This window comes from Pristis pectinata, chromosome 10 (genome assembly GCF_009764475.1).
Source record: "Pristis pectinata isolate sPriPec2 chromosome 10, sPriPec2.1.pri, whole genome shotgun sequence".
NCBI classification, from domain to species: domain Eukaryota; kingdom Metazoa; phylum Chordata; class Chondrichthyes; order Rhinopristiformes; family Pristidae; genus Pristis; species Pristis pectinata.
The window spans coordinates 24,268,504-24,291,783 of NC_067414.1; the positions used below are offsets into that span (position 1 = coordinate 24,268,504).

General features: G+C 37.4%; 1 protein-coding gene across 1 annotated transcript in view; it reads left to right on the forward strand.

Moving 5' to 3' along the window:
• The window catches only part of ascc3 (activating signal cointegrator 1 complex subunit 3), a 343,029-nt gene extending 320,719 nt beyond the window's left edge, over positions 1 to 22,310 (forward strand). Inside the window, 5 exon segments of the mRNA XM_052024551.1 lie at positions 2,864 to 3,015; positions 8,985 to 9,135; positions 13,175 to 13,384; positions 18,094 to 18,269; positions 21,134 to 22,310. Of these exon segments, the coding sequence (XP_051880511.1) occupies positions 2,864 to 3,015; positions 8,985 to 9,135; positions 13,175 to 13,384; positions 18,094 to 18,269; positions 21,134 to 21,260 (816 nt within the window). The 3' untranslated portion in view covers positions 21,261 to 22,310.
• The last annotated feature ends 970 nt before the right edge of the window (positions 22,311 to 23,280 follow it).

Below are 23,280 nucleotides of genomic sequence, written 5' to 3' on the forward strand. Positions count from 1 at the left end.
TCACTGTCTGGAGGTGCCAGTCGATGTTCGGGAAATTAAAATCTCCCATCACAACAACTCTGTTATTATCACACCTTTCTAGGATCTGCTTCCCTATCTGCTATGGTTCCTACATGAAACCATATACCCCACAAAGAGACAGACACAACTTGAAACTAAATGACTATTGCAGCTTCATATCTGGTTTGGAATAAGTGAGTGGAGTTAAAGGAGCAGTTGTTCAGTTTGCACTCAAGTTCAGCCAGGAGGAGGGTGGTGATGGAGGGGGCAGATTGAGCATTTATTCATTGAAGAAGCAAAGTGTAGTTAGGCATTGGACATGAGATTGAAGATTCATGGGAGTGGGCATCCGTTGTGAAAGTAAGCCAATTTGGATCAGATAATTGGAAACTATTAAAGTTGCAAGTATCAGATGTGTCATGGTTGTTAGTGGGAAGAGAGAGGATCGGGGAAAATGAATAGAGTTAAGGTAGGAAGAAATAAGTTCTGTGGAAGAACAGGCTGTATTGATGACTCTACCATGTAGTGCTGCTTGTGGATCCCAGTAAGGAGGAAAAGGGGTCTGTGCATGATTTGGAGGATCATGAGGTTGGAAAGCTGTGGAGGAAAGATGCTAAAACAAAATGGATCAGTTACTATTTGGGGAAAACTGTCTAATGTCCAATGATGGGGTCATAGTCCAGAGGGAGACATGAGAATGAGTAATTGGTTTATTATTGCCACGTGTAACGAGATACAATGAAAAACATTTTGCATCCCATCCATACAGATCATTTTAAAACATAAGTACATCAAGGTAGTACAAGGGGAAAAGCAATAACAGAATGCAGGAAGTAGTGTTACAGTTACAGAGAAAGTGCCCTGCAGGTAGACAAGTAAGGTGTAAGGGTCACAACGATGTAGACTGAGAGATCAAGAGTTCATCTTTATCGTACAAGAGGTCCGTTCAAGAGACTTATCCAAGTGGAACAGAAGCTGTCCTTGAGCCTGATGGTGCATGTTTTCAAGCTTTTGTATCTTCTGCCCGATGGAAGGGGGGAGAAGAGGGAATAACTGGGGTGGGGGAGGGGAGATCTTTGATTGTTAGCTGCTTTCCTGAGGTAGTGGGAAGTGTAGAGAGAGTCAATGGAGGGGAGGCTGGTTTCCATGATGGACTTAGCTGTGTCCACAACTATGTGCAATTTCTTGTGGTCTCGGGCAGAGCAGTTGCCACACCAAGCGTCACGACTTGGTATGACTACTGGATAGGATGCTTTCTGTGGTGCATCAATAAAAATTGGTGAGGTTTGACAAGGACAGCCTCTGCAAGATGAAATCAGTTCATCAAGCACCTAGCCAGCAGGTTTAAGGATAATATTGGGGTTGGAAAAGTTTTTCATTTTGAGCTTTTTCCAGTTCATATGAAAGTTATTGACCTGAAACATTAACTCTGCTATCTACCACCCCCTATCATCATCAATCTGACGGCCACATTCCTGCAAATGTGCCATCACAACTGTCTATTTGCCCGATGATCCAGTCACAAGTAGCAGAGGAGCAACTCTTGTCTCCAAATGGAGCATGTTACATAAAGGGTGATGTGTGACGTATTGTAGTGAACCAACATTAATGTCTAGTCACCCAAAGCCCTGGCAACTTTCAGAACTTATTCCTGGAAAAATCATTAAAGATCCTCATCAACTTGATCAGTAAATTACTGATCTGCACCTCATAATATCATGTGCAAAATAAAACATGTTGCCAGTGTGCTTAGCAAAAAGTCTGCCCACCAAACCAAATTAGGAAGATACCAAAAAAGTAAAAATAAATATTTTTAAAATAATGTCAGGATGCAGCTATATCTTTGGATGGAGGGTATCTCAAACTTAAAATCATGGACAGCACACCTTCGCAATCCTGGAAACCTGTTGTTATAATGTTGTTATAATCTCTTGAGTTTTCTTAATAAATTTTAAATTTTTTTTTTAATTTTATTTACAGCATGGTAACAGGCCCTTCCGGCCCAACGAGTCCGCGCCGCCCATTTTAAACCCCAAAATTATCCTACCCATACGTCTTTAGAATGTGGGAGGAAACCGGAGCACCTGGAGGAAACCCATGCAGACATGGGAGAACGCACAAACTCCTTACAGACAGCGACGGGAATCGAACCCCGATCACTGGCGCTGGCTTCTGGCCTGGCTTCTGAGAAATATTTCATTAAAAATGTGCAAAAAATTTCCACATACAAAACTTGAGCATTAATAGAGAATCACATCACAGTGACTTCCACAAGTGGCGATAATATGGTTATCTCTGATCTCCAATTTTAGACGCTCAAAGATGGATGTAGAGGGTTGGTGCTTCGGCATAGGGTTTAGGATGGTGCTTAAAAAGATTAGACTGTTACAGTCATAATGTTTCCTGTTAAGTTAACAGACATGTAGAAAAATAGATATAATTGGAATAATTCAAGCAAGAACCATGGAACAAGTATATCAGAACACGAAGGTTTGTGGTAAAAAAACAAACTGCTGGACGATCTCAGCAGTTCAGGCATCATCTGTAGAAAGAGAACCGGTTAAAGTTTCAAGTCAGAGACCCTTTGTTAGATGGATTAAACATTAACTGATCCTTTATCGACAGATGCTACCTGAACTGTTGAGTGTTTCCAGCATTTTCTATTTTCATTTCAAATTTCAAGTTTACAAGAAAATTTGTAGACTCAGCTCAAAGGCTAATACTTACTAAGTGCATCAATGTGATATCCCAGTTTTAATAGAAATTGTGGAATTAAAATATCATCCATTGGCTTGTCATCAGTCTCTTGTTATTCTCAAATTCAACGTAGTTTCTTTTTGCCTTCTCTCTTGCCTTTATTTAGGCTATGCTGGATGTGGCAGCAAATAATGGCTGGCTCGTTACAGCACTGAACATAATCAACCTGATTCAAATGGTGATTCAAGGCAGATGGGTACATGACTCCTCTCTGCTCACCCTGCCAAATATTGAGCAACAACACCTCTACCTCTTCAGGTATTTATTACTGCTACTTATTGTGAGCTGTTAAAATTAATGTAGGTATCTGTCATTTTTCATAAAGAGCACCATTAATCTTTGTGATGAATTACATTAAGAATGTGATATGGTTACTGGATACGTTTGCTTATACATTTTATGCATATATATATTTATACATAGTTTAGGTACATGCATAATATACTGAGGAGTCTGCTTGGTTTAATTTTTTTTGTATCTAAAGGTTCTAACTATTCATGGAGGAGTAGGATATACAAAAGCAGCTCACAGCAAAGAAATTTAACAGCACATTAATCTTGTCTTTTCACTCATTTGGGTTTAGATTAAAAAGGTTTAAATAACAGCCAAAATACACACATGAAAATGTTAACAATCTAAAAAACATTCAAGAAATAAATGGGCTGTATTTTACTGGGAAATGTCAGAAACTTCACGTGGAACTCCTGGCATTTCTCAAATAAATGCCAAACACAGAAATTCTAAATATACTAATTGAACTTCACTGGCCATTTCTCACCTTTGTTGAAGACACTGTAGCAGGATATTTAGAAAATTGTCATACAGTCAATATGATTTTCTAAATGGAAAAAAACAATTGATTACTTTGAGGATGTAATGAGCAGGGTGAATAAAAGGAAATGGGTAGCTGCAGTATCGTTAAGATTTTAAGAAAGTATTTGACAAGGTATGTCACAAACAGATTACTGCATGAGGTTAGATCTCAAGGTATTGAGAGTACTATTTTAGCATGGATAGAGGATTGGCTGACAAAAAATTGTAAGGATAAAGGAGTCAATTTCAGGTTGGCTCTCTGAAACCAGTGGAGTGCCATAGTGGGGCCTCAATTATTACGTATTTATTAATGACATATAAAGGCACTAACCTTATTGTAGCAAAATTTGCTGGTGAGACTATGACAGGTGGAAAAACAATATAAAGATTTATGAGATTATTCACTTTGGCAAGAAGAAGAGAAAACCAGAATATGTTTTAAATGGAGGGAAACCACAGAAGGCGGCTGTACAGGTGAATCTGGATGAACTCGTACATAAATGTCAAAATTAGCATTTGGTAAGTAATTAGGAAGGAGAATTAAACATTGACCTTCTTTGACAAGAGGATCCGAGTATAAAAGCAGGGAAGTCTTGCTACATCTGTACAGGGCACTGGAGAAACTACACCCACAATGCTGCTGGCGGTTTTGGGATTTATGTGCATTAGAAGTAGTTTGGAAAAATGTTAAAAGCTTGATTCCTAGGATGAAGAGGTTGTCTCATGAGGAATGGTTAAGCACATTGGGCCTACTCCTGTTGAAGATTAGAAGCATGAGAGGTGGTGTTATTGAAATATAAGATCCTGGAGGGGTTTTTACTGAATCAATGCTGACAGGATGTTCCCCCTTATAGGGAAACTTAGAACTAAGGAGCCTTGGTTTCAGAATCCTTTAGTTTAAATGGAGATGAAGACTTTTTTTCTGGATGCCAATCTTTGAAATGTTCAACCTGAAATCTGTGGAGCTAGAATGGCTAAATAAATTCAAGGCCAAGATAGGCATATTTTTAATCTTTAGAGGAGTCGAGGGTTATGGAGGTCAAGCAGGAAAGTGTTGAGGCCATAATCTTGTTGAGCAGCAGAGAAGGATTGAGGAGCCACACAGCTTACACCTGGAGCAACTCTTATGATGGACAAAGATGCACTGGAGATAGAAAATGAAAATTAAAAGCTGCAAATGCTAGAAATCTGAAATGATTCTTAAAAAATCGGTGAGTCTCACGTCAGCGGTATGGAAGCTATTGGAAAGAATTCTTAGGGATAGGATTTATGAGCATTTGGGAAAGCATGGCCTAATTAGGGACAGTCAGCATGGCTTTGTGTGGGGTAAGTCATGTCTTACTAACTTGATTAAGTCTTTCAAGGAGGTGACAAAGGTGAAGGATGAAAGTAGAGCAGTGGATGTTGTCTACATGGATTTTAGTAAAACATTTGACAAGATCCCTCATGATGGACTCATCCAAAAGATTAAGATGCATGGGATCCACAGTGACTTGGCCGTTTGGATTTAGAATTGGCTTGCCCATAGAAGACAGAGGGTAGTAGTGGTCAATGGGACTTATTCTGGCTGGAGATCCATGACTAGTGGTGTTCTGCAGGAATCCGTACTGGGACCACTACTATATGACTTGGATGAAAATGTGGATGGATGAGTTAGTAAGTTTGTAGATGACACAAAGATTGGTGGTGGTTTGGATAGTGTAGAAGGTTGCTAAATGAAATAGCAGGATACAGATCAGTTGCAGATATAGGCAGAGAAATAGCAGATAGAGTTTAATCTGGAAAAGTGTGAGGTGTTGCACTTGGGGAGATCAAATATAAAGGGAAAGTGCACAGTTAATGACAGGACCCTTAACAGTGTTGACGTACAGAGGGATCTTGGAGTTCAAGTCCATAGCTCCCTGAAAGTGGCTGCACAAGTTGATAGGGTGGTAAAGGAGGCATATGGCATGCTTGCCTTTATTAGTCAAGGCATTGAGTTCAAGAGTCAGGAGGTTATGTTGCAGCTTTATTAAACCCTTGTTAGGCTGCATCTGGAGTACTGCATTCAATTCTGATCACTCCATAATAGGAACGATTTTGAAGCTTGCGAGAGGGTGTAGAAGAGGTTTACCAGGATGCTGCCTGAATTGGAGGGCATGTGCTATGAGGATAGGTTGGACAAACTTGGATTGTTTTGTCTGGAGCGGCGGAGGCTAAGGGGAGATCTGATAGAGGTTTATAAGATTATGAGAAGCATAGATAGAGTAGACATCCGGTATCTTTCTCCCAGGATCGAAATATCTAATACTAGAGGGTATGCTTTTAAGGTGAGAAGGGGAAAGTTCAGAAGGAGATGTGTGGGGCAAGTTTTTGTACACAGAGAGTGGTGGGTGTCTGGAATGTGCTGCTTGGGGTGGTGGTGGAGGCAGATATGATCGAGGTGTTTAAGGGGCTTTTAGATAGACACATGAATATGCAGAGAATGGAGGAATATGGACTATGTGCAGGCAGGCAGGATTAGTTTAATTAGGTGTCATTAGCTTAATTAGTTTGGCACAACATTGTGGGATGAAGGGTCTGTTCCTTTGCTATACTGTTCTGTGGTCTAATCAGAAAATGTTTAAAAAGCTGTTCCCAAAGCTGGTCAGGCAGCATTTGTAGAAAGGAAAATGATTAATGACTCCACAAAGTTCAATGTGGAGAATTGTAAGGTCATCCACTCTGAATCCAAGAAAGTCAAATCAGAATGTCCCCATCCTGCCTCTACAATTATCTTGAACAGATCACTTGCAAGAACCTAGTGAGCAAAGGCAGCTCTGATTTGACTGGCAAGGTCCTGCAATTGTAAACACAACAGAAGTGCTTTGACCATTGTTTAAGCCTTGACCCCAGACTGATCAAGCTGTCAAAGTTGTCAAACAAACTGGTTAAAATGATTAAATATATTTAAATTAATTAAACTGAAAGAAATTTAAACTGCTTGAATCCTGCCCCCTGCCTTGCAATCATTCCTCTCCATTGAAATGAGTGGAGTTGATGAATCTGCACCGATCTAAACGCCAGACAGATTTACAAGCATAAATGCTGGAAACTGCAAAAAGTTGGAGCTCCACCAATGAACTTTTAGTAATCCAATGTTTGAATGACAGTGGCAAGCACTGTCAAGATTCCATGTTCACTTGCATTTTCTGATGTAGGAAGTGCCAGCAGCTACACATGGAATAGCCAGTACCTCTCGAAAAAATCCAGACCAATATTTTCCTAAATAAGAGACAAGAATCTGTAGAAGAAGAAGAAATAAACTTAGTTATACACATAAGTCTTTAAAAATGGTGAATGGATAGAAAAAGTAATTAGAAAAAGGTTAAGGAAATATTTCCCTTTAGCAAAGGTAGGTTGAACTCAAAAATGTGGAAGTGATTTTTCAGTTGTACCTTATGCTGGCCAACCCTATCAGGGAAATTGCATTCAATTTTGGCTACTGACCTTCAGCAAAGAGGTATCAGTACAGTACAAATTCATCAGAATTACGTACAAAACTATATTAAATTATTTAGAGGTGGGAAGGTTGAGGAATGATTTAATTTAAAATGATGAGATTTTGATAGAACACATACAAGAAAAAAAGCATTTCCTCGGGTGGAGGAATCCAGAACATGCAGTTATAATCTTAAAATTAAGAACATTCATTTAGGAATTAAATCAGGAGGCTCTTTTTCGCACACGAACAGTGGTACAAATATAGAACTCTGCCAACAAAAGTAGTGAATGCTGAATTAATTAATATTTTCAGCATTGTGATCAGTAGTATATTTTTATTAGTTAATGCCATTAAGAGTTTAGGATCAAAGAGCATAAAGAGGAAGAGGCACAGATCAATCATAATTTGATCGAATGTCTAAATAAGCTTAAGAGCCTGAATGGACTATTCCTTTTCCTGTGTTAGAATATAAAGCTGAATTTCCTTTAAAGAACAGCAACATTCTAATAGAAACCCTGAAGTACTTTACCTCACTGATGGCATTATTGATGCTCAAAGACTTATACAGCACAGAAACAGGCTCTTGCCTTACCATGTCCATACTGGCCATCAAATACCCATTTACTGTAATCCTATACCAATTCTATTTCATTCCCCCGAAATTCCCATCAACTCCTCCCAGGTACTAGCACTCACTTACATACCAGGCACAATTTACAATGGCCATTTAACCTACCAATATGCATATCATTGGAATGTGGGAAGAAATTGGGAGTACCCAAGAAGAATTTATACGGTCTCAGGGAGAATCTGGAAACAGCATCTGAGGTCAGGATTGAACCCAGATTGTTGAAGCTATGAAGACCTTTTAAGTCTGGGCCACATGGGTACTTTTTCAGATATTCAGTTGTGAATGATCTATTGGAAATTTAATTTCTTGTTCTTTTTCCACTCTACTTTCTTCCATTTTATTATTTCCTCTCCTTTTCACCTCTGGCCTACCAGTGTTTATCAAGACCAGCAGATGATCTGCAAACCGTTTCTGCTCTGGAACTCAATGTTAGGAGCTTTTCAGTATAATGCCAGAGTGAATCATTTAATGATTCCCTTCCCTTCTCACTTCCATACCACCTTCTCATTGCCAGACTGAGATTAGCAACAGATCTATTAAGAGCAGATGCAAACCACCTCTTTTCCTATGAATACATTGGATGATGTATTTGAAAATTTGGTCGCTAAGGGTGTACTCTTGTTTGCCTCCTCAAGATTCAGAACTAAGTTTCCTTATGTATCCTAGTCTTTCGTGAATAATCTCATCTGCCAGGCAATATTAAAATTTGTGGCATCTGTAACTGACTTTTCCCATTTCCATAGTTTATTGGTTGAATATTACTGACAATAAATATCAGTGCAGTGCATCAATTTACAGAGGCAAAAAAAATCTTCATATCTGTGAAACAAGTAACAGTATGAAGGGGAATTGAAAGGGCAGGTAGAGAGGAGCTACTACTGCCAGTTTGAGAAATCCAGGAAAAGGAGCATTGCCTAAAAATGAAGTCCATGACTTGCAAGAGTGAAATTAAGCAGTACTTCTGCATGGAAAAGGTAATAAAAGTTTTGAATTCTCTTCCACAAATGGCATTAAGTATTGGGTAAATTGATTATGTTAATTATGCAATTGATATGTTTTTGTTCATCAAAGATATTTAGGGAAATGAGGCAAAGGCAAGCTTATGATGTTCATTTATAGATCAGTCATCCTCTCCTTGCATGGCAGAACAGGCTCAAGGAGCTGAATGGCTTACTCGTTTTCCTATATTCCAAACAATCATTCTTATTATTTATTTTTAACATTTTCAGCCAGCTTTGTAGAAGTGCATCATAAACCAGAAGACCTAAATTGTGTGTGCTTTTTTTTCTCTAAAATATGTGTGCCAATTTATTTTGTTAGGAAATGGAATGCGGGTAGAAAGAAAAGCAGCTCAAAAGGTTATAAGGGTCCTGTTGAATGTCTTCCTGAATTGATAGCTGCATGTGAATGGAGGGAGGATATATTTCATTCCATTGTCGCTGAAGAACTAAAGCCTGCACAGATTTCCCAGGTAACCTGCACTTTCAATCTCATCTTTTATTTCTTTTTGTTGTTCAAATTCATTTGTATTTTTATTTAAACTTTGAGCAAACTTCCAGCAAGCTGGTATTTAAATGTCCTTTGACAATTGCTCATCTCTGAGTTATTCTGACCTCTCGAAATACATTTGACATTGGAATGGCCTTATTGACTGCATGACTCATCCTTCTTCTTGGAATTAACTTAAGAAAAACAGTTCTATTCCTGTGTTTTGCTAATCAAATCTATATTTTTTAAAGCAGTTTTCAATCCTAGAGGGACCGTTAATGCAAAAAAAGGCAGCAGGAGATGATTAATGCCTTTTAATGGTGCTTTGTTTTTTTACAAACAACAAATAGAAATTCCAAGAAAATAGTGTTTTTTCTCTCTGTTCTGTTCCCTGATTATACTTTAACAGCTATATCCAATTTCAATTCCCATACCAGCTATCATTGGTATACTCTTAGGTGAGGTTGCTCAGTGTAGGTAGCCTCACCTCTGGAAGTTGACTTTACACCAGTGAAATTCAATGCACTTAAAAAGGTAACTGAGAGAAGACTTGCAGTTTATCTGGCTGGACCAGTTTCAGGCTTATCATTCAAAGCTGAAAAGGCAGTGTGCCAGTCTATTACATCATCATTTCACCAAGTGCAGCATTTTTGAAATTAGCTTTGGTAAGGACCTTCATAATGAAGAAGAGCATTCCAGCCATTAAAATATTACCTGTTTCTTTACTGTAAAATACCTAAATTTACAAATAACAGAATTTTAGAAATTTACAATGCAGAAGGAGCCCACATTGTCTCCACATTCATCAAAAAAGACCTATTTAGGCTAATCGTGTTTTCCACCTCTCCATCTGTAGCCTGTATGTAGAAATGTAAGAAATATTATGCAAGCCGAGTCCTTCCAACTCTTAAGTCCCTTATAGGAATTTGACTTTGCAGTTTACAATTTGCAACAAGACAAATGGCTGGTATTTATTAAGCAAATCTGCTCAGAAGCTAGTTTACCACTTGGTGCCTGCAATGCTCCTCTGGTCAGGCAGCATCTGTGGAGAGAGAAACAGTTAACTATTTTAGAAACTATAATCTACAAGTTACATCAGGAGAGCGATGGAATATTCTTCAAAGGTTTGAGGAGTGCAGTTCTCTACAAAACAGAGCTTAAACATATACTCCCTCCACCACTGACAACGTAGTTATGGTGTGTACTATCTACAAAATGCATTGCAATAACTCACCGAGACTCCTTCAATGTTGCCTCCAACCTCTACCACCTAGGACAAGGGTAATAGACACATGAGCATGTCAGCACCTGGAAATTCTCCACCAAGTCGCACATTACTCTGACTTGGAAAGATGTTGCAATCCCTCTATCATCACTGGTTCTAAATACTGAAATGCTGTACCCAATAGTAGTGCGGGTGTGTCTTCACCACGTGTATGGCAGTGGTTCAGAAGGTTGCTTGTCACTTTTTTCTTATGGACAGTTATTTTTACCTTTACTAACAAAGCCCTATTTATTCCTCAAACTCATGTCTCAGTATCATTGGTTCAGACTCTGGTTACTTTAAGCATTGTGCTACTGTGCCCACAGAAGAATAAAAAAAATCTTTCGAAACTTAAGTGTATGCTTCAGTTCTGAAATATACAATGCTTAAACATTTTGTAGAATAAGCATTTGTTTATTAATTGCTAGTTGGTAATATATTTACAAGTATAGCTTTCATTATCTGAATAAACCAGAGCTCAAAGATAAAATTGTACCCAAGTAAGCAAACTTCATAACTCTTTTTCTTTGGTCCCTCTACCACATGCCAGGCAAGGTGAAGACAGTCTGTTGTGGGCAGAAATGCTCCAACAATATCTCAAATAAAGTGAATATAAATATCTAATAATGATCATTGCACAAACAAAGTGCACAAGCACAATGATGTTTTGTGTTTTAGCAGAATCTGAGAAATATAAATTTTGTTTGGAAATAAGATTACACTCATTTTGAAAAAATAATTAATGTTTTTTAATAAAAAATAGTTACTGTAGCCTGTTCATTGGGAAAATTATTTGGATCTGTAATTTATTCTACAATCTGCCTCTGCCAGGTTGGCACGACAATCACAACTAAAATATATGAAAAAAAATTATTCTGGAAATTATTGGGTTTAAAGCACCAATTTAAGTGCTAATTGCAGTCGTAATGAGAAAAGGCAGTCATCACTGTGAGATTTGCATCTGTTCTGCCATCAGTATGCTCTGAACGGCTGGTGACCGGCAGAAGCTTTGCCAGCTAATTAAATAATTGCATGCGGGGAGGTGTTCTCATCTGATTCAAATGATGAAGATTAATCCTTAGATAAATATGTTTTGCTCGTATTGAAATGTTTTAGCAGCCTCGGCTGCAATAGCCTAGTTTTTATTTTTAATCAAAAAGCAGCTACCATCTAAGAGCTTTGTGATATATTTAAGCAATAAATTATTTTCTGTAGCTGCATTAGCACAATAACACTTGAACACACTGATAAACAATGTGTTGTTATCTTGACTGTTCTCCATATAAATAACACTAGTTGTGCTTCAATATATTTTTCTAGATAGACAAATGTTTTTGAAGTGGTTTTGAGGGTTTCTTTTACCTATAAACTCCTTCATTCTGTTCACCTCAGTTGCCTTTAGCAGTGATGACATATCCTGGAATTACGATGTTCTAAATGTTAAACTACTTACTTTATTGAGAGTTTTTTGGGTACTAAATACTTGCATCAGGGCTTGTTTTTTGTAAAATTTGTTAACAAGCTTTGTCATCTTCTGCTCTGAAAAGGTTAGGGAGGGTTGCCACCTCTTCTCTGAGGAGAAAAGCCATGAACAGTGAATATCTCCCTCACCAGAAGGTAGGGCAAAGGGAAAGTACTCTGAGGAAAGAGAAAGGCAGTCGGCACATTCTGCCCTGAGAAAGCACTGACAGTTTCTCTCTTTAAGAAAACAATAGGAGTCATATTTGCAGTGATCATTATACCAACGTCTAATTATTCAGAATAGTGAGAGGAAAGAAATGTATCTCAAGCTTGTGGTGATTAGTTATAAGCCTTGTATTGTCATTGTTGCACCCAAATAAAAGAAACTGATAATTGTCTGTTGGACTTGCTGCAATTTTGATTTAGGATAAATGATGCTAAGTTAACAATAACTTGCATTTATCTTGTCCTTTTAATATAGTTAACTACCCAAGTGCTTTGTATGCATGTTAGCTAACACTGAGCAGAAGAAACAGGAACAGCCCCTGGTACACCATTCAGTAATATTGTGGCTGAGCTGATCTTGGCTTCAGCACCACTGGCCACATATGGAGACATTGACACGGAACCAAAAGGTTTTAAGAAGTGTCTAAAATTATGTCACTCCAGAGCAAAACATAGTTGAGTGAGGCTGGAGAAAGGCCAAGAATGGATTATTGTGGGATTCATGAGTTTTGGAAGAAAAGCCTTTAGCAAGAGATATCCTAGCTATAACCAGCCAGGTAACAATGAAATTAAGCAAAGAGAATTGCCCTATACAAGACAAAGGGAGAAAGGAATAAGAGTATCATGATGTAGTTGAATGCATTGATGACTCAAAAAAGATAAGAAGAATGTCAGGGGTGTCCATTTGGTGGGGAAGATGTGTTGTAGTAATGCACCCTAATCACAGAGGATATTGCTCATTACCTTGGTATGGGTCATTTCATTGCTATGGAAAGCATTGTCGCTTGACAGACGCAAAGATGAATTTAAAGGGAGCAAGAACCAAGGATGAATTTGGCACAGTGGGAAGTGCAGAGAAACTTGACCATTAGCTAATTTTATTAATATATTCTGTTCACTGATATCCAAATTTATATAATGTTAACAAATCTTTGTCTTTTACTGTAGATATTTTAAATCTGAATAGCTGTAAATCATTCATAAAAGTGCACAGAAAGCTGCTTTGTAAACTGAATGTACTGTAGCGAGCAAAGAATTGTACAATTATTCAAGTTTCTTTCATCCTTTTTAGGCTTGGAATTTCCTGTCCCATCTTCCAGTCATCGAAGTTAGTCTAAGTATAAAGGGCTGGTGGGAAAATGCCCCAGAGGGGAAAGATGAAAAATTGCTGCCGAATGTAGCCACTGGCTTGCGAGATGAGAAAAATTGGACACAGTTGCATGCGGATCAGGAATACGTACTACAAATCCGTCTGCGCAGGATAGGGCTGGTGTGCAACAAGGTACAAGTCTTCAATGGGAGAATTGCAAACCTGGTAACCTTTCCCATATGTTAAAGTTTCCCCCACTGTTAGGATGGTTATATTAAAATTAACCTTTTTGGTTCTTAGATTAGGTAAAAGGCCAACAATTCACCTACTGAATTTGGGAGATCAGCACACCTTGCTGGAAAATAACACCAATTGATCATGTGCTGAGACTCTGCCATTTAGGAGGAAAGGAACAGACGTAAACCATTCTGATATTTAGTGGGATCATGGTCTGATATCTATCCTAAATCTATTTGCCACTTTGCTTGCTGGAATTTGAATGTTTGCTTTTTGCCCTATAAGAGATGGAACCTTTGCCGAACAGAGGTAGGAAGTATCAACACCAAGAATTCCTGCTGATTAGGGTCAATTATAACCTGATGTGTCAACGAAGTCCCAATTTCAGCCAAGATAATGTGGTGGAGTCCAAGCAAAACTGGACATCTTATTGATGTAAAACAGCATAAGACTTCTGAACGCAGGATGCTAACTAACGTTGTCAGGGATCTGAACATGTTAACTGCGGTGGAGCATCATACAGGGAGACAATACATAATCTTGAAAAGAACACCTTTGCCTCTTGTGAGATCTGAGATGCAGAATGCAATAAAGGCTCTTGCCCTGAATAGGCAAACAGAGTTTTTCTCAAATAAGCTTCAGTAGACAATGCTATGAGCTGTTGTATCTAGATCCCAGTCTAATTCTGATCCTTCCACACAGCTCCCATCAAATTTGACAAATGTACCTCAGGAGTTCTGTATTTGACATAGTATATAGTACAGTATGCTGAATGTATATGTGAACTGCTTTGTTTGAGATTGCACAGTGGAGGTTGTAAACCAGCAAGAGCAAAGAAGATATTGCAGTCAGCCTTTGCCGTTAATTAGGATATAAACCATGACGTATGTAATTGTGGTCATTATTTGCAATTTTATCCTAGGTGTTGCAGTTAGGCTCAATACTTGGAATTCAGTGTTACATGGGTCAAATTAAAAAGAGCTTTGAAAGCAGGACAGCTGCATCCCATGTTTTTCAAATCTCTCTGGATGTGGGAATTCCAGAATAGTTGTATATCCAGGGCAAACACACTTACAGGAAGTGTTTCCAGCTGCATTCACTGAAGCATAAAGTTGCTTAACTTGAAAATCAGTGCAAGAGAGCCCCTCAGCTGTAAAAAAAAAGTAATTTTTGGATCCTGCATTTTAACAGGTGATGTCCCACAAGCAGAGAGGGAGACATGATGAAGACTGGAAGTGAACAACCATTCACTGAGATAAGAAGGAAGAAATTGGGTCACTGAGAACAGTGCTTTAGTACTGAATTCTTGTTGTAGGTATAATTATTTGGAGGAGGGCATAAGGAATTCCACGTTACTCACATATAGGGGAGAAAGAAGAGGCTGAGTGAAGTAATGGTTGATTCATTTATTAGAGAAGTGGAGTGTTGCTTTTTGTAAATATGAACATGAGTTCTAAATTATGTGTCATTTCCTTGGTGTAGGACAAAAGTGGTCAAAAGTTTTTGGAGTTTGAAGGAAATCAAATGGAAGTTGCAATCTAAGTCAAAACCAAAAGATTCATATCTTGCTTAAACAGTTCCAGAAGCAAAGGAGTAGGTCAGAAAGAGGATCTTAAAAGATGATAATCACAGAATTAGTATCAGTGCCTCATATCGAAGTAGTAGAGAATTGTTGCGAGAAGGATAGAAGTGCCTTGGGTAGTGTGACCACTTCTGGACAGCAGTGACTGAGATGTATCACTTAGGTTGCAGGCTGGTATCCAGTTAACTAGATCTGCAGGACTGAGTTTAAACAAATATGAGAAGATGGTAAGAATAGACTTTTTGGAAAGGGAATTAAGCTGTGGATGTAAACATAATTTAAAGAGGTGGAAAGAAGTTTGAGGGCAAAATGATATCAAATTATGAAACTTGCACTGTATTTTTGAATCTCTTGTTAGTTCTTCAGAAAGCTTGAGAGGTTGGCAAAAATTATTTCAAAAGTTGTGCTATTTGATTAGCTTGATTCTCCAAATTCTGGATAATTTCATCCTATGCTGTAGACCCAATAAGTCATTATCTGTTGAAGCTATTGGCCAATAATATCCTGTCCAAAAAAGGTTAATTCATAATGATTTTTCTGGACATCTTTCAACCTCTTTAAAATAATCTGGATGGCTGATGCTGCAGTCTATCCCCTCTCAGCCTGATGGTAATCCTCCACCTCTGCCCAATACCCACCTCTGCTGCTGACAGGAAGTTAAAACTGGCATGATTGGATATCTGCCTGTTTGTGTTCTTTCTTTATACAGTTTTATCTTGTACCTGTAAGTGAGAATGCTGTTGAGTAAGTTGACAATTTTAACCCATCTTCTGGGATGAAAATTAATAAAAGCTAAAATAGAACAGATTACCATTTTATTCCCAAGTATACAGTTGTGCTTTTATCATTCTAACTTAGATGTAGCAAATACAAACCATACAGTAGGAGAAGATTATCACCTAAATTATATATGTGCATGTGTCATTAATAAGTACTTCTAACATTAATCTTGTGGATGAAAGAAATTTGCAAATAGTATATAAACAAACAGAACAGGCAAGCCCCCCATTATAGCTGTTCGGATTACAGAAATTTGCCCTTACAGAATTCACAAATCACTTCCCAAAAATTTGAGATATGGAATAAAATTCACTCATGGAACTTATGTGGAAGAAAAAGTAAATAAATTCAAAACTTATTTATTTTTAGTCTCATTTCTTGACACATGCTTAGATGAGGTGGCTTTGTGTTGTGGAAAATCATGATATAGTCTGTTTTTCTAGGAACACATCTCCACCGTAACATGGAAGTCACCTGTATAGAAACTTAAAGGAAAATTAGGAGTTTTAGGTGTACTCCTTTTACAAAGCCATTCGAACAGATTATTGTTGAAATTTTGTGTAATATAATCAGTAAGACATTTTAAGTGTGGTATCTCCCCTTTGGCCAGATATGCCACTTTTCATGATGATAGTGCTGCTGCTGCTTCATTAAACAGTGTGGAAACTGGTTTTACATTTACCTCATTTATGTTTAAATAGGCCTCATAGAATCACAGAATGATTACAGCACAGGAGGCCACTTGGCCCATCAAGATTGTACTGGCTCCAGATAAGAGCAATCAAGTTAGTCCCACTCTTTGGCCGTTTCTGCATGGTCCTGCAAACTCATTCCTTTCAGTTTTTTATATAGCTCCCTTTTGAATACCACAATTGAATCTATCTCTGTTACTACCCCTGGCAGTGCATCCTAAACACCAACTACTTATAGCATAAGAAAGTTTTTCCCTCACCTAACTCGTGGTGCTTTTGCCAGTCATCATCATTCCATGTTCCCTAGTTCTTGACCCACCAATAGGAACAGTTTCAATCTACTCTGGTTTTTATGGTTTTGGATACCTCAAAAAGCTTCCCCTTGCAATATACACCCTTCCAAAGAGAATAGCCCCAGCTTCTCCAGTCTATCCACATAACTAAAGTCCACACCCCATCCCTGAAATCATTTTAGTAAATCTCTTCTGCGTGCTCTTAAAAGCCTTTTTGACTTTAATGTCTTAAGGATTGCCATGGAACTTCATTTTGCTGGAGAGAGATACATTAGAGAAGCGTGGCATAGCTTTTTAAAATGATCTTGCTTGAGTTTATTTTTTGCTGACACCTGTGAAAGGAAGAATGTTGCATCAGACATCTGCAAAATATTACTTTTCTGTTAGTTATTTGAAGAAAAAGCGGAAGGTTTAAATTACTGACCTCATTTTGTGCTAAAAACAGTCACTTATATTTGGTTGGGTTATGTTCAATCTTGATTTCTCTGTTTTCCAAGATTGATTTCACTTTTTAGTCTCTGAGATGAAGAGGCAGTTTTATCAAAGTGCACTGCATTCAATCCAACTGGGAGAGGTGAAAGCATATTGTTATTGCTAATCCATTGAATTACATCTTTGGAAACTTGTTGAAGGATAAAGTCAGCACTACAGCAATTGTGGGTTTTTGACAATATGTTAACTTTGGTTCTTCTCCCAGTAATAGCTAACAGACCTTTTAACCAACAATGATCAGCTCGTGTCAGCTTGGTAGTGCCCTCGTTTTGAGGTCAGGAGGCTGTGGGTTCATGCTAATAATTTAGACGTACACGTCAGTGCATTGCTGATTTTGCTTCATTGTCAAAGGGGATCCTCCATCTCCCTCTGTCAACACTACAAGAACAGATTAAATTGCTGCTTTTGGTTAGTGGACTGTGCGTGTGGAACATTGTTGATGCAGAATGACTGCAGTCTCTTTCTGTGCAAGTAAGATCATTGTAGTAAAAACATCTTTAGTTTTGTGAAGTGTTTCAGGATATTTCAATGTGATTTTTAAAAATACTACAAACTGCACGGACTGGGAACCTCAGATAAAAAGCAGAAAATTATGGAAATGCAAAGGTCAGAGGCATTTTACCAGTACTGGTAAAAGTTAGAGCTAAATGAGAATTAGAATATAAATAAAGGAGGAGTGGAATAAGAAAAGGGATGACTATAATCAGGTAGGTCTTAGCCATCTCTGCTTAAAAAAGAAACTATACTGCTTACATAGGCAATTTTTGTAATTGTTCTTAATAAACACAAAATATTATCTGACTTTTGTCTTATATTGGTTGTCAGGGAAAATATAACAGCAAAGCTGTTACACCACGTTTCACAAAGGCCAAAGACGAGGGCTGGATTGTCATTCTTGGGGAAATAGACAAAAAGGAATTGGTGGCTTTGAAACGAGTGGGATATGTTCGAAATCAAAGCACCATTTCTCTAGCCTTCTATACACCCGAAGTCACTGGAAGGTAAGATCCTATCACTCACTACTACTTCTGATAACTCGCATTTATGTAGTACCTTTAACATGGTAAAAATATTTCAAACTACGTCACAAAGCATGAAATAAAATGATATTGAAAACAGGAGGCGGCATTAGAGTATGTGTCAAAAAGCTGGTAGAAGAGGTGAAATTTTAAGGAAGGTTTTGAAAGAGAAGAGGGAAGCAGGAAGGTGAAAGATACGAGAACCACATTCTAGATCATTGACAGCTGAAGGACTGCCACCAGTGCGAGCATATATGTTGGGGAGGAGGATGTGATGGCAGCTACATTAGACGCTGGTGTCAGAAGAGCAGACAATCCAGAGAGGAACGTTGAGTTAGAGGAGTTTACAGAAACAAGGAGGGCCAAGGCCGTGGAGGGATTTAAATTCATTGATAGGACTTCTAAATTTGTGTAACTTGGAGCTAATGTAAGCCAGAAAAGTCAGGAGTGAGGGGCAAAAAGGACTTGATAGCGGACAGAGAGAGGATTGGGTATTTTGTATGATGTTACTATCATTTATAACATTCCCAGGAATCTACCAAGATGTGTTTTAAATACATTTTTAACAATTAGATAATACAATCAACGTTATTCTGATTGAACGTAATACCAAAATATAAAATTGTGATGTGTCAGAGTGAACTGTAGTAACATTTACTCCTGTAGAGACAATTAATGTGAATTAGTTTGATCGTGGCTAAACTTGGCAGAGATAACACCACAGTGCTCATTGCTTAATGCCCATTTTCAAGGTTGGTCCCACTGTTAATTTAACCATTCCTTTGACATTTACAGAAAGCAGTTCTCAAATAAAATAAAGTACTAGGTTTAAAAAAACAATTATGAATGCAATTTCTGTAATCTGGTTCTACCATAAACACAAAAGCTCATTTTCTGTTCCAGTATGAGAGTCATGGCAGACTTCATTTATTTAAACTTCAATTGTTCATTTAACTTCTGCTTACTAAAAATTGCCAAAGGACCCTCCAAATTACTTGAGAAATAAGATATTTGGATATGTTCTGGGTTATGCACAAGACCCTAAAGCAACTGAAGTCATTGTATGCTTCTGTTATTCAAATGTCAATATTAAAGCTAAATTATAAAACACAGCAGCAACTCATAATTTTTGCCCAGGCATTATAAATTTATAGCAAATTAATGGCCATTCAGCCCATAATCTCTGTACAAGCCCCATGCTTGAGCAGTAAAAAAAATATTCCTGGAACCTTATTTTAGTCACAAAAGCAGTACTGTAGTCATGCTGATTCAATAAGTCAGGATCTTGTAATTTCACATCCCAGCATGAAAATGCGATGATTTGAATTAAGTTTAAAACAAAAATCTTGAACTAATAATCAACGTCATTAGTAATGTCTTTAGAGAAGGAAACTTGCCATCCATTTATGGCTCTTGCCTGTGATGCTGGTTCCATATCATCGTGGCTTACTCAGAACTGATTTCTGAACCAGCCTAGCAATCTCTATGCTTGAATTAAGCTGCTTGGAATAATAGGGGATGGGCAATGGAGTCTGGCCTTCTCATTAACAACCATTTTCCAAAATAGGGATTATCCCTGAAATAGTATGTGATTTCTGCCTGATGATCTGCATATGGCATTTTTTTTATGATTCAGAAATTCAGTCGTGGTTTCTCTGAATTCCTCCACTTGCTGTCTCAACAACTACTTAAACAGATATCTCTTAATTTCTCCCTAACCAAAGGAGTTGGTATTTTCCTATTTAACCCTTCAAAACCCTGTCATAATTTTGAAAGCTTTCATAAAATTCTCTGCTGCAGTGTTAATGGTCTCTGTATCTCAAATATCTCTTCATAACCACATGGGATTACAAAGCAACACAAAAACAGACTACTTGGCCTTACTGGTCCACAATAGTGTTTGTGCTACACACAAAGTATCTGCTGGAGTTGAAGTGTGATTTAACTAAGGTCAAAAAAGGTTTAGCATGACTTCCTACTTTTCAATTCTTTCACTCTAGAAATAAAGTCCAGTTCTTAGTTGCATTCTTTATGACTTTGTTAAACCATTGTTCAGCTTTTAGTCATTTGAGTGTTCAGACTCATACTTTCCAAATAATAAGTGATCTATTCCTCCAACCAAAACTTTACTGCTTTATGTTTATTAGTGGTGAATTTCATTTGCCAATTATTTTCCCATTCTGCATCATTAATGTTCTGTTCACTATAGACTGTTATCCCCAATGTTACCCCTGGTGGTCAAACATCTATCCATTCCATGGGTTTAATGTAAGAGGGCTGCCCCAGTAATCTTCTGAGTGAACAGATACCTTGTAGCAATTTTTCATTATTTCTTCAGTCTTGTACTCTTTGGGGAAACCCCAATTTCTGCAACTTTTTTTCAACTGATGACATCTGCTTAACTGAAATTAATTTATTACATAACCTTAAACACTGGTGGTGGCAGCATAAACACAAGGTACTCCATATTTTCACTCTAAACCCAAGAAAAAGTTCAATAGAGCTATTGTTTGATAATAAGACCATTCCTTGGTTAAATTGGTATTGAATTAAGATAAACTATATATAATCAGGCAGAAGTATTTTGATAACTTTACGGAAAGGGCGTAGAAGTGAAAAAGAGTTTTTTTTCATATGTATTTTAACGTATAACGTTGTAAAGTGCTGGAAATGGCATTTCATGCAATTGTACAAGGTCAGCAATTAATCGTAATCTTTTTAAATTATTTATTTTCAGAATTACTGGTTCTGATGAGAATATTTTTACACCAACATATTCAGTATTTGCTTTTTTCAAAGTGAAGAAAGCATTTAAAGAAATGCACCATTTTTTCTTTTGTTTTCAGGTACATCTACACATTCTATCTGATGAATGATAGCTACCTGGGGATGGACCAGCAGTATGACATTTATTTGGACGTGATACCAGCAAGCATTGCTGCTCAGGTCAACTCGGAAGCTCTGATGCCATGAGTGACCTGGCTGTGGCCTGACATGACAGGTTTAGTGCTGAAAAACCCAGGAGCAGTGATCTTGCAGTACAGATTGTGCTGGTGTGCTGGAGCAGCACTGAAATTACTTGATATTTGCCTTAGTAGATGCAACTTCTAACCTCAGATTCAAAGGAAATTACAAATGGCTGCTGAAGTGACTTCCAGCATGAATCTTCTGCACAGCTTGGTGGCCTTATGTAAGTTTGCATTTTAGATTACTGCTAAACCCAGATAATTTGAGTCTCTTTATATAGTTCACCTATGCACCAGGCGAATAGCTGAAAGCTATCCATTAAGAGTCACAACTTCCTTCAATATTACTTTATAATGGTTATGTATGTTTTGTAGAAGTCATTGGCACTTTTTTATGAGAATCTTATTTTTAATTAAAATAGCATTCATTCAATGAATACAAATTTGCCTCAATAGCTGGTATTGGTCAACGTGATTACCTAAATGAAAAAGAAACCAACCTACTTCCTTCTTCATAACTAATAAAGCATGGACTTGATATAGTTCCTGTAACTGATACTGGAGTATTTAAAATATTATTCTGTATAGTGTAAATTATTTTGAATGAAGCCATCAAATTCACCAGGAATATCAGCAAGGCAAAATGGAAGCCTGTACAATCAGCATAATTTTTTTTATGAATTAAAAGTATATTTACAAAAAACTATCTGTATGTTGAGAAAGAATATAAGGTAATTTAAAGGCAAGTTGTGATTGAAAATTCATTCCCATATCGACTGAGTGCAGAGGGTATTCATTTCCATGGTAACATGAAGACTAAACTTGACACATTCATAACCATGAGGTCAGGTTAAACCTAGTAACCTTTCTTTGCAGTGAGAGCTGCAACACTTCATTTGTCAATATTAATTTAGTTGTATCTGTAAAAATTAAGTTGTGGCAAAAATACTTACTAGCACAAGAAAAATTTGATAGTTACTACCAAAAGGAAAACTGGCATTCAATATGAATTTACAATGCTGCTTGCAAATGTACAAAACCATTAAACTTTATTGCAATAAACATGTCTGTTTTGTCCTTTTTGTCATATTAAAACACAGCTGTTGAGGAATGTATTATAGAATACAACAAAAGATGCTAAAAGAGCCTCCTTGTTTTTTGTACTTTTTCTGATGAGAGATGTTTTGCGTTTCATTTGTCCTTTTTAAATCATCACTTAGTACCCAAGAACAACTTTGATTTTCTGATCATTTACCAATAATCTAATGGTTGGATAATGTAACTGATTCAAGCAAATGATTTTACGCTGTGTTTATTCTATTATTTCTATACTCTGATACTTCTTTAATGCAGCAGTTTGTCCAGTATCTCTCTGTTATTTGCTTGTAAACATACTTGTTATAAAGCAGGAAACATGAAATCCTTTTGTCTGACATCTGCAATATGAGGAAGGAATAGGCAAAGGAGTGAAATGCTTTACTTTGAAATAGTTGCTCATAAAATTGCTAATATTGCCGTTATAAGATTAAAATCGTGGAACATTTTTTGAGGTATGAAATGTCCAAAGAGTGAGTAGTGACCACTGTTAACTGCCAGTAAGGCTGAACATGGAAAGGTAGGTGAAATGTAGCCGTATGTTCCTCCTTGATTGTATTTTCAAAGTAGCACAAGATACATTGTCAGAAGCAGCAGTTCACAGTCTTATCCATTATTTTGGCTAAACTGTTAAATGGGATTGCTTGAGTTAAGGTGGTGCTGAGTCAACAAACTATAAACTTTAACTTTTCATTTAAAATCTATTGTTCTTGGGAGTGAAAAGGTTATTTTAAGTGGCATAGTTGCCAAGTCAGAAAATTCTGCTCCTGTTACTTACCTGCACTGTAACATTATTATCATACACACAAGCATACCTGACCTGCATGATTCTTCCCCTGCTGTGGACTTTGGAAAGAAAAGATTAATGAGGTAATTACTGGTGAAAGTACATAATTTTAAAGTATTCTTTGCAAGAAAATGCATTCATTATG